A 14,866-nucleotide genomic window follows, 5' to 3' on the forward strand; every position below is an offset into this window, starting at 1 on the left:
ATATATATATTTCAGAGAGGAAGGGAGAGGGAGAGAGAGATAGAAACATCACTGAAGAGAGAGAATCATGGACCGGCTGCCTCCTACACACCCCCTACTGGGGATCAAGTCCACAACCCGGGCAAGTGCCCAGACCAGGAATTGAACCCCGACCTCCTGGTTCATAGGTCGATGCTCAACCACTGAGCTACACCAGCTGGGCTGTCTATTTTTCTTTGGAGTTCTGTTGACCCGCCTCCTTTAACCATTTCCCCTCATTGATCCCTTCTCATGTTTTCTGTGACAGTTGTTCGGATCTTCTTTTCTAAGACTATTCATTTGGGCATCGAATTACCTGCCTTCTTTTTCCACCTCTTGAACCGATCATTTCTCCCAGAACGGATTTATAGACTGTTAGTTTTATGAACCACCGTGGAATGGTTATCAGGGCTGGCTTGTGGGGTTGAAGCGAAGGAGAGGATGGGAGTGTGGACTCCGCGTGTCACTCCGCCCTGGGCTAAGCATATGCGTGTGAGCAATCGTTGGCTTTTTCAGGAGGGACGAGGAGGGTGTGCAGATGACGGCCCAGCAGGTGTTCGAAGAGTTCATCTGCCAGCGTCTCATGCAGGGCTATCAGATCATAGTGCAGCCCAAGGCGCAGAAACCCAACCCCGCCGTCCCACCCCCACTGAGCAGCAGCCCCCTGTACAGCCGAGGTGAGTTCTCCTTGCACTTATATTTTTTCTTTTTAAAATATATATATGTAACTTTTTAAAAATACATTTTTATTGGAGGGTCCGGGACCCTTTAGTCCACAGACCCGAAGCTGTATCCACTGAACCAAACCGGCTAGGGCTCTATTTTTTCTTTTCTACTACATTTGTGCAAGTAGACTCTCAAGACGGTAGGGAATAGATAAATTTAGGAGTAATTATTTTTCTTTTCTCTTTTTCAAATATATCTTTATTGATTTCAGAGAGGAAGGGAGAGGGGAGAGAGAGAGAAAAACATCAATGATGAGAGAGAATCATGGATCGGCTGCCTCCTGCACGCCCCACACTGGGGATGGAGCCTGCAACCTGGGCATGTGCCCTGACCAGGAATTGAACAGTAACCTCTGGGTTCATAGGTCGATGCTCAACCACTGAGCCACACCAGTACGGCTAGGAGTAATTGTTTTTCAACACAAATTTTCCCCCCTAAATTTTACTTTACAGGAGGAATAAAGTCTCCACTAGGCACAGATTTAGCCTAAAACTCTCATTTATAGCTATGCTTTTAAGGAAGATAATGGCCAAGTTCAGGAATGTCATAGCCTGGCTTGGGCGACACCTCTGCTGAGCTGTGACTGAGATGTTAGAGTTCGCAGGGACTATTCTAGACCCAGAAACTTGCATTTGTTTCTGACATGGTGCCTGGCAGACGGCAGGCTCTCAGATGTCACCTAAACCTGAAGCTTATACTTTCTTTTTTTTTTCTCTATTCTGGAGTCATCTCTTGTTTATCACTGACACTTACTGACTTGGAGCAAGAATGGGGGGGTCATCTGTGAGTGACAGGGGCTAATCAGTGGCAGAGACTGGGTGACGCCGGCTGACTTGGAGCCAGGCGCTGAAGAGCCCTTCTAAAGTGACGCAGGCAGAGAAAATTAAGTGCGGGTGCCTGGAATCAGAAAGCAGCGGTCACTTCCTGGAACAATCGATGAGCAACCATTAATCTTCTGCTTCCTCCGTCTAGCTAATGAGACCCCTGTTCCCCGAGCCACCCAGCTCAAAATCTCCGCTTGTCTTTGGCTCCATTAAGCCACCCCTGGCCAGAGGATCAGAGAAGTGTGGTTTTGTTAGAGGGAGCTCGGTGGTCACCCGGTCCAGGCCCCGTTGTTGATGACGAAGCCTCAGACTCCCTCTGGATTTTCCTTGAAAGCCCCCTGTGATCTTTATCACGTGTTGCCTTCTTTTCCTATTCTGGACTCTACTGAATAGGAACCTTTCTGAGTACCGGGTCTATTTTAGCTTCATTTTTAAAAAAATATAGATTTGTATTGATTTCAGAGAGGAAGGGAAAAGGAGAGATAGAAACACCAATGATGAGAAAGAATCATGGATCAGCTGCCTCCTGCAGGCCCCACACTGGGGATCGAGCCCCCAACCCGGGCATGTGCCCTGAGCGGGAATGGAATCATGACCTGGTTCCTAGGTCGATGCTCAATCACTGAGCCACGCCAGCTGTTCGGCTTTGAGTGTGTCATCCAGGTGCTATCAGCAGCCCCAGGCTCTGATCTGTAGCTGGTTGGTTCATAACGGAAAAATCTGCTAACTTCAGGACTTTAACATTTTTTTTTTACCAAAGGATAACACTTTTTCATGAAACTACCCTCCAAAGAAAGTATCTCTTTTGTCTCTCCTTTTCTGAATCTATACGGAAGAGAGGCAATTGCCTGTTAATGGAATGACCTGCAACCACATGTAGAAAATGATTTTTTTTCCTCTCTCAGGCCTGGTGTCCCGAAACCGCCCTGAGGAGGAGGACCAGTACTGGCTGAGCATGGGCCGCACGTTCCACAAAGTGACCCTGAAGGACAAGATGATCACAGTGACGCGCTACCTGCCCAAGTGAGTCCTGGGACAGGTCAGGTCTCCAGCTCCTGTCCTGCGTTGTGTCCACATGCTGTCCACATACTCAGTTACATGTGTCACACGCAGTTGACACGGAGGCGTTGGAGTGAGTGTTGTCCTCTTCTGGAGTTACTGTTTTGTTTCCTAGGGTTATGTTAGGGTTATAGCTCCCAGACTTCCAAAAGGGATTTGATTCCGTTTATAACGTTTCGCCTGATTCTTAAAAAGCCAAGTGAAAATGAAGAATGTGAGGAGAGAAGGAGGAGAAAGTTGAGATCTGAGAAATCTCCTTTGCCAGCCCCCGGGGATGAGGTGGTTGAATGCTGAAGAGGGTGCTAAGTGTTTTGGAAAAGGTAGGGAGGAATCGGGGAAGGTTCTCTGTTGGACTTCCGGCCGGGCCGTTTTGTTTCAGGTACCCTTACGAATCGGCCCAGATCCACTACACCTACAGCCTGTGCCCTTCCCACTCGGACTCGGAGTTCGTGTCCTGCTGGGTGGAATTCTCCCACGAACGGCTGGAGGAGTACAAGTGGAACTACTTAGATCAGTACATCTGCTCCGCCGGCTCGGAGGACTTCAGGTCGGAGGGTGCTTCGGCTTTCCATTGGGCCACCTTGGGTGTAGCCATATTTTTTGTTTGTTTTTGTCTAAACAATATTTAGTCATTTATTATTTTATTATTATTTTTTTTTTTAAATCTTTATTGTTGAAAGTGTTACATATGTCCCTCTTTTCCCCCCATTGACCCTTCCAGCCCGCCCCAGGCCTTCACCACCCTATTGTCTGTGTCCATGGGTTATGCATGTATGCATACAAGTTCTTTGGGTGTATCCATATTTTAACGCTTCCGGCCTTTGATTACAAAATGATGTCGGTTTTAGAAGAACCTGGAAGAACAAAAGCACGTCTGCATTTGGGTTAAAAACTCAATGATGGGATGGATGGTGGTGATGGTTGCACAACCGTGGGAATGTGCTTAATGCCACCGAAATGGACACGTAACCGTCATTAAATTGGTAGACTTTGCTACGTAGATTTTACCACCTAAAAACAAACAGCCAGAAAACTTGGTGGTGGAATGTCAGTGCAGGTCATGTTCTCTTAACGTTTTCCTGACCACTTTGTGGTGCTTTGCTGTTAATTTTCTGTGTGATTTATGACTGCGGGGATTAAAAAGCCACAACGCCCCCGGGCCGGACGCACAGAAGCATTCTGGCATCTCTGGGAACAATAAGCAAATGCAATCTTCCAGTTCCTCCTCCTGAGCTTGTGTTTTTGTGGGGTTTTAAAATTTTTATTTTGTTATTATTTTAAAATATATTTTTATGGATTTCAGAGAGGAAGGGGGAGGGAGAGAGAGATAGAAACATCAATGGTAAGACAGATTCATTGATCAGCTGCCTCCTGCACACTCCATACTGGGGATCGAGCCCGCAACCCGAGCATGTGCCCTGACCAGGAATCGAACCGTGACCTTGAGGTCGATTCTTTTGTTTTTTCAGAATTTATTTTTTAATTATCTTTGGCATACAGCCAGCTTGTGTTGTGAGTGAAGCCCCCTGAATTGTGGCACATCATGGGGAGAGGGTCCCTCACACATCAACTTCGGGGAGAGGGTTGAGATGGTGCTTTCATGATCTACTTTTTCTCACCACCACCCCCTTTTCTTGGCTCCTCCACAGCTTAATCGAGTCTCTGAAGTTCTGGAGGACCCGCTTCCTGCTGCTGCCCGCCTGTGTCACTGCCACCAAGCGCATCACGGAGGGCGAAGCCCACTGCGACATCTATGGGGACCGGCCCCGGGCCGACGAGGAGGAGTGGCAGCTGCTGGATGGCTTTATCCGCTTCGTGGAGGGCCTGAACCGCATCCGCCGGCGCCACCGCTCAGATCGCATGATGCGGGTGAGGGTTCCGGGGCCCCTTGGGGACGGCGCTTGGTCTGGGATTTGGGAACCGTCTCCTCATATCTCAGGGACCCCTCCAGGAGACTCCAGGAGATTCCAGGATAGGGAATAGTTTCCATTACTCAAAAAAAATCTCCCTCATGCCACCCTGTGTAGCAGGGGTGGGGAGCGTCCGGCCCACGAGCAGTATAAGGCCCTCAAAATCATTTGGTCGGGCCCTGCCAAGGCATTAGAAGTTCATTAAATGTTCGACCAAATCGAGTGGGCTAATTTTTAAGTTGATAATTTTGTGTGGCCCTCGAATGATGTTGTAAATAAAAAGGTTCCCCACCCCTACTTTATAGCCACCTTCTCCCCTCATCTCTCATGCCTGGCAGCCGGTGGCCTGTTCTCCAGCACTACGCTTTTCGTCTTTTCCAAATGTCCTATGAATGGAATCACACAATATGTGACCCTTCGGAGCTGCCTTCTCTCCCTCAGCGTCATGCCTCCACTGAGGGGCCCCTGGGGCTGATGCCTTGTCTCTTTTCTCTGCTTCAGAAAGGGGCCGCCATGAAAGGCTTACAGATGGCGGGGCCCATTTCCACGCACTCCCTCGAGGCGGCCGGCCCCCCGGTTGGGAAGAAGGGAACCTCGGCCCTGTCTGCCCTGTTGGAGATGGAGGCCAGCCAGAAGTAAGTGCCTGGGCGGAGAGAGGCTCCAGCTACACTTAGTGGCCCAGAGAGGGGTTTTGGTTTTGTTTGGTTGGTTGATTTTTTTTGTTTGTTTTGTTTTGTTTTTAGTAGAATTTATTCTGTAGAACAGTTTTAGGTTCAAAGCAAAATTGAGTGCAAGGTCCAGGGATTTCCCATACACACATATACGATACATATCTTCCCCCATTCATCAGCATCCCCCACCAGAGTGGTACAGTTATTACAACTGATGAAGCTACATCGACACATAGTCACCCAAAGGCATAGTTCATCTACCTCAGGGTTTTCTCGTGGTGTTGTACATTCTGTGGGTTTAGACAAGTTTAGGATTACATGTCACATGACAGAGCAGTTCCTGTGCCCCCTTAACTCTCCCAGCCAGGTCAGGGAGCCTCGGAGCTTCCCGGAATCCTGGGCCTGTGTCCGTCAGTATTCTTCCAGGCCGCCCCTGGTTCGCTCATCTTCTCTCGACTACTCTGTGCGCTGAGGACAGAGGCTGTGTGCTGTCCCTGGCACGTAGTAGGTGGACAATAGATGTGAATGATGGAGAAAGGGATGCAGGGGTCCCTGGACGCGATGTTATGGGGGACTAGACCATCTGTGTCTGGTGTGAGGGTCCCAGCAGGAGCCCGCATCCATTCAGCTTCCAGGAAGTGACATGGAGTGAGGATGAGGCCGAGTGGGAGATGCCATTACAAAGGCTGCGTGGGAAGTTGGGTTCAGGCTGTCCTTACCTTAGCAAGAACGATCCTTTAAAAGGCCTTTTATTTTCATGGAAAATTTCAGACAGATTAAAAAAAATAGACAGGCTGGTATAATAACTCCCCATTTACCCATCACCCAGCTTCACTGGTTATCATCTCATGGCCAATCTCGTTTCATTTATATCCCACTTGCTCTCATCTTCCTTTTTAATTTCTTATTCAATCCCACACATGTATCCCTTCCTCTGTAACATTTCAGTATGTCTCTGAGAAATAAGTACTCTTTCTTAAAGCAAAACAAAATTGTGATACCATTATTTACCTAAAAAGTTACAGCAATCCCTTAACATCATGAAATAGCCCTTCAGTGTCTTTGCCAGAAGTGGTGTTTTCAGAGCTGAGCCCCACGTGTAGGAAGGCCCGGTGGGTGGGCCCAGGAGGCAGGGGCCCATGGGTGGGCTCTCACTGGCCCAGGCGAGAATGCAGAGGTGGGGGACGGTGATGGTGACATGGGAAGGAAGGGATCCAGGTGGGGACATGGAGAACATAGCAGGCTGACGGGGAGCAAATGAGAGGAAGAGAGTTGGGAGGGGCTGGGCTCAGGACTGAGGGGTCCTCTTCCAAAAATACCTTCATGTGCCCAAGGAGAGTCCCCAGGACCCTGCCTGGCAGGTTCTCCCTGCAACTAGTCGTAGGCCTTTCCTGCTGGAAAAAAGAACAAGGAGCATATGTTGCTGGGAAGGGTGTGAAGCTGGGGGTGGGGGGTCTTATTTTAATGTGTCAGTGAGTCACCATTCAGGACGTTCCAAGGAGCCTGCTTCTGCTCAGCCTGGAAGAGGAAGAATGGCTTGTGGGGGGAGGAGGGGTCCCGTGTGAGGGCCGAGACTCAGCTAGCCCCAGAGCAAGAGGCAGGACAGAGAGGCGAGATCCGCACCTTCCCGAGGACTGTTCTGTGACGTGGTGCGTTCTCTCAGTGCTGGAGGCAGAACAGAGGGAGCAGACCTTCGTACAGTGTTTGCTCACACAGCGTTTTTCATTTGTGTGCTTTTTTAATTTCCTGCCCCAAGCTGACCCAACTTTGTTTATTATGAAAAAGAATTTTTTTAAATATAATTTTTAAATTGATTTCAGGGAGGAAGGAAGAGGGAGAGGGAGAGAGACAGAAACATCAATGATGAGAGAGAATCATTGACCGGCAGCCTCCTGCACACCCCACACTGGGGATCGAGCCCACCACCCGGGCATGTGCCCTGACCAGGAATCGAACCGTGACCTCCTGGTTCATAGGTCGATGCTCAACCACTGAGCCAGCACAGCCAGGCATGAAAAATAATTTTTAAATGTCCCCTGTAGTCCTGCCATCCCAGCATAACTGTGCTTATTTCTTCCACTTCCCTCCCATCTTTCTCGGAGGCGTGTCCATTCAGTCAGGCCCTCCTGGAAGGCGGCGGCCCCGGGGATCTTGGCCTTGGGCCCATGAGCAGCGTGGCCGTGAGCCGTCTGGGCAGCAGGTACCCAGCAGCAGGCTTCGCTGCTCCTGTAGATGAGGACAATGATGACAGCTGAGTCCGAGCAGAGACCCCCCACATGGCGGCTGTTACTGCCTTGGTGCTGCCCTCCCGGCAGAAGGCCGTGTGCCCCTACGCATGTTCTCACATATGTACATGCACAATACGTGTGACTGGTCATTTTGTGGCTGCCCCATCCCCTGAGCCATTAGACAAGGAGCCTCCAGGGGCAAGGACAGGGTCCCTGGATCCCTGATTGCTAGTCCACGGGCCGGACGGCAGCTCAGTAAATGGGGGTTGACATGGGCATCAGGTGAGGCCTCTGTGGGTAGCCAAGACTTCCTGGCCTTGCTCTCCCGGCCGTGGCCTACCCAAGGGAATGTCACAGTGTGTGATCACATGTGGGGCTCAGAAGAAACCACACAGTGAGAGGGGGAGGGGGGGCTGTGTGGCAGGAGGAGGCAGACAGTGATGCGAGGGGACAAGGGAAGGAACCCAGCACTTGTTCCGCTTTTCCTGTATGAACTGCACCCCAGAGTAGCAAGTCATTGGTGTGGGGAAGTTTTCTTTTTCTCAGTATTCCAGGGAATAGCTGGGGACGGATGATAGCACATCACATGTGTGGGCTCTAATGGACGCGTAGATCAGCAGAGATGATCAGCGGCAACTGCCGTCGCCAGAGAGGGACGAGGGGCCTCCAGACAGAAGCACACGCGCGCGTAGGGAGGAGGCTGGCCCTTGAACGTCGATCTGCCCACGCCTGTCATCATCGTCTCTCGGCCTTGGGAAGCGCAGGCCCAGAGGAACGGGATGCGCAGTGAAGGGTGCCATCGGCTCTCCCAGGCCGTCTGTTTACAGGACACGCGAGCTGCTTTCTTCAACAGATAAATGGCAGGGACAAGAGCGATAAGAAGGCGTTTATAGCTTGAAAGAGACTTAAGAGACAGCGTATTGCAGTGTAGGGACCTTAGTTGAGTCCTGTTTTGAACAAACTGCCAAGAAATTTTTGAAGGTGATTGGAGAAATATTTGATATTAGAAAACCTTAAAGAAAAGTTTTTGAGCCCTGGCTGGTGTTTCTCAGTGGTTAGAGCATCAGCCTGCGCACCGGAGGGTCATGGGTTCGATTCCTGGTCAAGGGCGCGTACCTGGGTTGAAGGTTTGAGCACCTCAGTCAGGGTGTGTGGGGGAGGCAACCAGCCGAAGTGTCTCTCTCACATCGATGTTTCTCTCTGTCTCTCCCTCTCCCTCCCACTCCCTCTAAAAATCAATGGGAAAAAATCCTCAAGTGAGGATTTAAAAAAAAAACACAAACAAAAAACAAAGATGACAGCAACAGCGCTGTCTTCGTGTCATCTTGGCTACCGTGGGTCCTTCCTCAGGGGCTCTGAGCGAGCCACGGGCGTGTTTGTCCTTCCAGGTGCCTGGGAGAGCAGCAGGCAGCTGTGCACGGTGGCAAGAGCTCCGCCCAGCCCGCCGAGAGCAGCAGCAGCGTTGCCATGACTCCCACCTACGTGGACAGCCCGAGAAAGGTAAAGGGGGCCACTCCAGCAGGGAACGGGCGACCCAATGGGCAAGGGTGGGGTCTAGGACTGGTGTGCTGAGGACTCCGGTCTGCCCTGTGTTGCGCCCTTTGCAGCGTGACTACTTTTACTGAGGAACTTTCCTGCTCAGAACTGTAAGGAGGCTGGCTGCTCGGTAAAGGCAGATGGAAAGCAGTCGGGCTAAACGGTACTGGTCACGGCCCAGGGCCTGGCTTGAGCCTTGGAACTGGCCATCTGGTTGTCCTGTAGCCACCTCTCCGGCTCCCCCGGAGGGCAGGTAGGAAGCTCCTGAAGCATCTGCCATGAGTTCACTGTTTTTCTTTTTCTTTTTTTTAAAATTATCTACAAGTAAAGGTCCAGGATGAGAGAGCTCACTCTTTGATAATGAAATTCCCGTCAGTTTGCTTAGACTCCTGAAAACAACAACCACAAAAAACACAACCTGAGTCTGGGGCCTCTGAGCAGAATAGGAGGCACAGCAGAGGGGTGGGAACTGTAGTCGGGCTTCGCACACCTTTAAGACCAGTAGCCTTGGCTCTGTCCACGCCTCTGGGAAATCCAGACCCTGAGATCGTCTGGTGTGGGAGGTGAGCCGATCAGATGTCCTTTTATCTGCTCTCCATTAAGAAGAAATGAAGGAGATTTAATAGATGTATTTTCTTTTCAAAATTGTGGTCAAATTGTATATCCACCTTGGTATTTATTTATTTTACTTCCCTGTCATGAACATTTGCCCATATTATTTTTCCAAAGAATTATTTTTAAAAATAATGATAGAATATTTCATCAGATGGATGGCCCTTCATTTATAATTTACTTTTTTCATCTGGTTTTAAAAACAACTTTTGAAAATTCTTCCATACATTTTTATAATTATTCTACAATTATCAATAATACTGCAAATAGCATCTTTGCAGATAATAATTTGGCCACATTGCTGGTAATTTTTTTAGGATAAATTACTGGCATTAGACTACAAGGATGGAGGGATTAAAATCTGAGAAAAAGTATAACTGAGTCTATAGGCAGCTTGTAAAATCTGCAGATCAGGGGTTGGCAAACCTTGAGGAATACAGGCTTTGTGGGCCAAGAGGCAAGTTCAAGGCTTTTGCATAGGTACTTCCATAAGCAGTTACAACCCTCTCCTAGCTCACAGGCTGTGATAAGCCAGTGGCTGGATGTGGCCTGCAGGCTGTAGTTTGCTGTGACTTCAGGTGCAGTTCTAAGGACAGTCTGTGCGTAAGGAATGACCTGTGGGTCAAGGAAAAGCTTTTCTCCCATCCTCACTTGCATGTATTTACATCTCAGCAGTGTCAGCACCTCTGCTTCTGTATGTTCTGGCAGAGAAGGGACCGGATGGAACAAGGAGAATCCCAAAGTACCCTCGCTTTGACCTCTGCTCATTGCCATCTGTGAGGGTTAGAAAGAGTGCCAGGGACAGGCCTGAAAGGTAGAGAAATTATAGAGCCACCAGCATTCAGGCTAAAATGTGGCAACAACCCGATATTTGAGTGCTATTTAGAACACTCTCCTACTCTTCCAACTGAACACTAAAATCCAGACGGATGGCCACCCGTCATGCCCGGTGTGGATTCCCGTGTCCTCAAGGAGAAGCACAGGTGTGATGCGATGGCCAGCGCGAAGAGCCCTGGCTGACATGCTCAGAACCGCCTGGCGATGTCTCCAGGCAGCGTCTGGGTTGGGATGCGTGGAAGGGGACCCGAGGTTGCATCTCCACAGGCGCGTGTTGTCATGGTCGGTTCCCCGGTTTCCAGTGGCCTGTGGGAAATGGCGGCAGTATTGATCAAACACAGCCAGGCAGTTCAGTGATTCTGCTGACGGGATCGAAGGAAGGTCGTAGGAAAGCAGAGGCCTTCAGATCTATCGCGTGTCAGTGATAATGCATCCAAAGTAAAAACATGTTGACAGGACGAGAGAGGCCTTCTTAGCCATAAGAAAGGTGGAAGGAGGGGTCATTGGAAAAGTCCTCCATGTCATTTTTTAAAAATATATTTTTATTGTTTCAGAGAGGAAGGGAGAGGGAGAGAGAGAGAAACATCAATGATGAGAGAGAACCATTGGTCGGCCGCCTCCTGCATGCCCCACACTGGCGATGAAGCCCGCAACCCGGGCTCAATTGAACCATGACCTCCTGGTTCATAGGTTGGCGCTCAACCACTGAGCCACACTGCCTGGGCTTCTATGTCATTTTTGTTTCAAATACGTGGCAACTTGAGGCCCACAGGGACAGGTGGGGAGAGGAAGGCGGTTTCAGAAGCTCCCCCCAATGCCTGTGCATCCGACATTATGACATTGTCACACAGGCTGTGGAAGAGAAAGGACTGCTGCCTCTTTATCCCCTGTTTGCTCAGAAAATGAAGCAAAAACTTTTCCTGCATGGAACCCTCTTCTCCCATCTGGCTGCCATGTTTAGGGACCGACAGAATTGAAAGCCTCAAGCCCTTGAGTATCTCTCCAAGAGGCCTGCTAGTCACCCAGGCTGGTGGGAGGCCAAGAAGTGACCCCTGAAGTGCCTTCCCTACCACCCCCTCCAAGCTGCTCTCCGGCCTCCCCTTCCCCCTGGGCATAGGCCTGAAGGGAGCCGAGAGCTATGTGGGAGGGCGCACGCCTCTGAGCCGGGCTCCCAGGAGGCCCCAGGGAGCTTGGACCCACTTTCTAAGCCAGGTGCTCGCTTCCACGTGACGGGATGCTCTGCCCAAGAAGGTGCGAGTCCTGCTTGTGCTTTGCATTTGGATATTGTCTTCCCTGGTGGATCTCTCTTTCCCCCCCATTCTCTTCATGAGCCCTTGTTTCTCTCCTTCCTTCCTTGTTTTCGTTTTTTGTTTTTCTTCCGTCCCCCGCTCCTCCCCCTGATGGCTCACCACGGGTCCACATTCCGTTCCTTCGCTCTCTTGCACCTGCTGCCGCCACTGCCTCCTCCTCCTCTGACTCCAGGACGGGGCCTTCTTTATGGAGTTTGTCCGCAGTCCGCGCACAGCGTCGTCTGCCTTCTACTCGCAGGTCAGTCAAACCCTGCAGCCCATGCACGCCTGCCCGGTCAGCAGAAGCCTTCTGCTCGGCTCAGGACAGATGGGATGGGACCTCGGCTGAGATTCAAGGGCAGCTGACATTGAATTTGGTCTCCGAGGCGTCCATTCCCACCCGAGGTTTGGGCCAGGGCAGAGGGGGATGGAAATGATGGATGTCAGAGACCAAATGGTCGCATCAGTGCTGACTCACGCTTCCTGCCTCTGCCTCTCTGTGCCACAGAGTTGCCACCGATTCGCCAAGTGGCAGCCTCTTCCCTTTGAGGTGTTTTTGTCCATATAATACAAGCAGCATGAACGATGCCTGCTTAAGGGCTGGACCCTTATTTTTCCCCCCTCCTAATACAATCAGAGAAGTCTGTAACCGTGGGGTGAGAAGCGGGAAGTGGTGGAAACCAACAGACATTTACTAACAGGCGTGTGCTGTCAGAGGCTAACGTGTGCGGCCTGGGCAGCTCGTCCGGCCACTGGACTTCCCTGAACACGTTTGTCAAAGGAAGGGTTTGGGCCAGATCTCCAAGGGCCTCCCAAGCCTTAACATGCTTCAGTGGCTATCTGCCACGACATAGCACCATCTCACTTATCCTCACGCCGTCACCGGTGCGTTAGGTGGAAGTGTTAGGGCCAGTTTACAAATGGAAAAATTGAGAGGCAAAGAAGTTGTACTTTGCACAGCATGGTGCCGACCTGGGCTTTAAATCCAGGACCAACAGGCTCGACCCGTGACCCCCCTGCTCTGTAGTCAACATTAGCAATGGCTGTCCTGACAGGTCCTGGGTGACGATGAACGGGGCTCCCAGTCCTTTACCAAGACCCCTGAGTGTGTGAAATCGGCTTAGTTACAGAGACTTGAGAGAGCTGAGGAGGCTTATGCGGAGCAGGGCAAGCTAAGGAGGATGGGACTTGAGAGTTTAAGGGTGGAGGTTAAGGGAGCCTTACTGGATAGAAGTCAGAAAACCAGCATTAAGTACCTACTCTGCCACCTACTATGCGATGGACTCTGCAAATATGATCTTCCCAACAGGGTGTGAGGTGCAAGGGATTATCAGCCCACTTTCTAGATGAGGACACTGAGGCTTAAGGATGTTAGCTGGTCAGGAGGCATACAGCTGGCGAGTAGCTGAGCCCCTGCACCATTCTGCCCACCAGTCTGTGTGGTCTGCACCTACCTCTTCCCAGTGAGCTGCTCGACTCGGGGACCTCTGAGTCCTCATCCAGAATCTGTGATCTCTGAGTGTGGGCGGCATGCTGCATTTTTGGTTTAAAACAGACTCAGGTCGGACTTCTTAAACTTTTGCTTTCTAACAAGAGACCCTCTTGGACTTAGATTAGAATTTAACATAAGAAAAAGCAATCCCTAGCCGGTTTGGTTCAGTGGCTAGAGCGTCGGCCTGCGGACTGAAGGGTCCCGGGTTTTACGGTCAAGGGCACATGCCTGGGTTGCAGGCTTGATCCCCAGTGGGGGGCATGCAGGAGACAGCCGATCCATGATAAATCCCCTGGCATCATTGATGTTTCTATCTCTCTCTCTCTCTCCCTTTCCTCTCTGAAATCAATAAAAAATATATTTTAAAAAGATCAACAGATCTGGAATAAGAGAATTGTGTTATAAATCCCGTAATAGTCCGCACAGCTTTACATGGTAGAATTCACCAGTAGAACAAAAGTGGATGAGTTCCCACAATTGGAAATAACAGAGTTGAGAGCTTAGGAGGACACATGAAAAATTTTTTATCTCCCACCAGGTATGTTGTTAAGAAGACATATAACTTCTTAGAAAATTATCTCTACTCAAATCAGATACTTACACAAAATTAAATTGCATTTTATTTATGTTTCATTTCTGTGTTAAATATACATAAAATCTGCTTGCTTTGTTTTCTTTAGAAATTTTTTATTTTTATTGATTTCAGAGAGGAAGGGAGAGGAGAGAGAGAAAGATAGAAAGATTGAAAGGTGAACATAGAGCAGGCGTCAGGGAATGGGCAAACTTGGCCCACCATCTGCTTTTATGAATAAAGTTTTATTGGAACAAAGCCATGTCCATTTGTTTACGTTGTCTATGGCTGCTTCTGTGCCTCTCCATGCAGAGTTGAGTAGTTGCCACAAGCCCTGTATGGCCCACAAAGCCTAAAATATTTAGTCTGGTCCTTTCCAGAAAATGTTTGCCAATTTCTGATGAAGAGGATAACTCCTTAACCTCATCTCCACTGAAATGAAACGCAGGAATTAGGTAAATTTTGGAGACATCATTCCGTTTAGGCTGGTGTGGCAGTTCTCAGGGGCAGTAGATAAGAGGGAACCCATTACCGGGATCCAGAGGGCATCACGGAAGAGCCACGCTTTTGTGCCTGAGAGCTGGGTCGAGTCCTCCATTCGCTTCTAATTTAGAATGACAGTGCAGTACCCGTTCCTAAGCCTTGCTGGTTAGAAGCAGATGGGGATTGGTAATAGCAAGTTGCCTCTTGCGGCCTTTCTCCGTGTACTTATGGTGCTGGCAGAGTCTATGTGTTTTTGGTGTGTTTTCCCCCCCAAACTGAGAGCCAAATGGTTCTTTCAGAATGAGGGGCAATTTTGCCTCCCAAGGTACATTTGGTACTATCTGGAGACATTTTTATTCATGACAACTGGGCTGGGGGAGATAATGAGAGCAGTGTTACTGGCATCTAGTGGGTAGGAGCTGGGGATGCTGCTCTATGTCCCACACAGGACAGCCCCCACAACAGACTTATCTGTCCCCAAGTGGCAGTAGTGTCAAGGTTGAGACGCCCTGACTTAGCAGGAGTAATTTGTGCAGCATCTAACAACATAGCTGAGGATATAAAGCTTCATTTTAGAAGTGCTCAAGTACTCCTAGTACCCTTAAAAAAA

General features: G+C 49.8%; 1 protein-coding gene across 1 annotated transcript in view; it reads left to right on the forward strand.

The window, feature by feature from the left end:
• The window catches only part of DEPDC5 (DEP domain containing 5), a 64,016-nt gene that overhangs the window by 36,110 nt on the left and 13,040 nt on the right, over positions 1-14,866 (forward strand). The window contains exons 26-32 of the mRNA XM_014542435.1: positions 535-695; positions 2,474-2,591; positions 3,007-3,174; positions 4,277-4,496; positions 5,039-5,172; positions 8,825-8,936; positions 11,904-11,969. Of these exons, the coding sequence (XP_014397921.1) occupies positions 535-695; positions 2,474-2,591; positions 3,007-3,174; positions 4,277-4,496; positions 5,039-5,172; positions 8,825-8,936; positions 11,904-11,969 (979 nt within the window). The remainder of the gene's footprint in view (positions 1-534; positions 696-2,473; positions 2,592-3,006; positions 3,175-4,276; positions 4,497-5,038; positions 5,173-8,824; positions 8,937-11,903; positions 11,970-14,866) is intronic.

The sequence above is a fragment of the Myotis brandtii genome, unplaced genomic scaffold (genome assembly GCF_000412655.1).
Source record: "Myotis brandtii unplaced genomic scaffold, ASM41265v1 scaffold303, whole genome shotgun sequence".
NCBI classification, from domain to species: domain Eukaryota; kingdom Metazoa; phylum Chordata; class Mammalia; order Chiroptera; family Vespertilionidae; genus Myotis; species Myotis brandtii.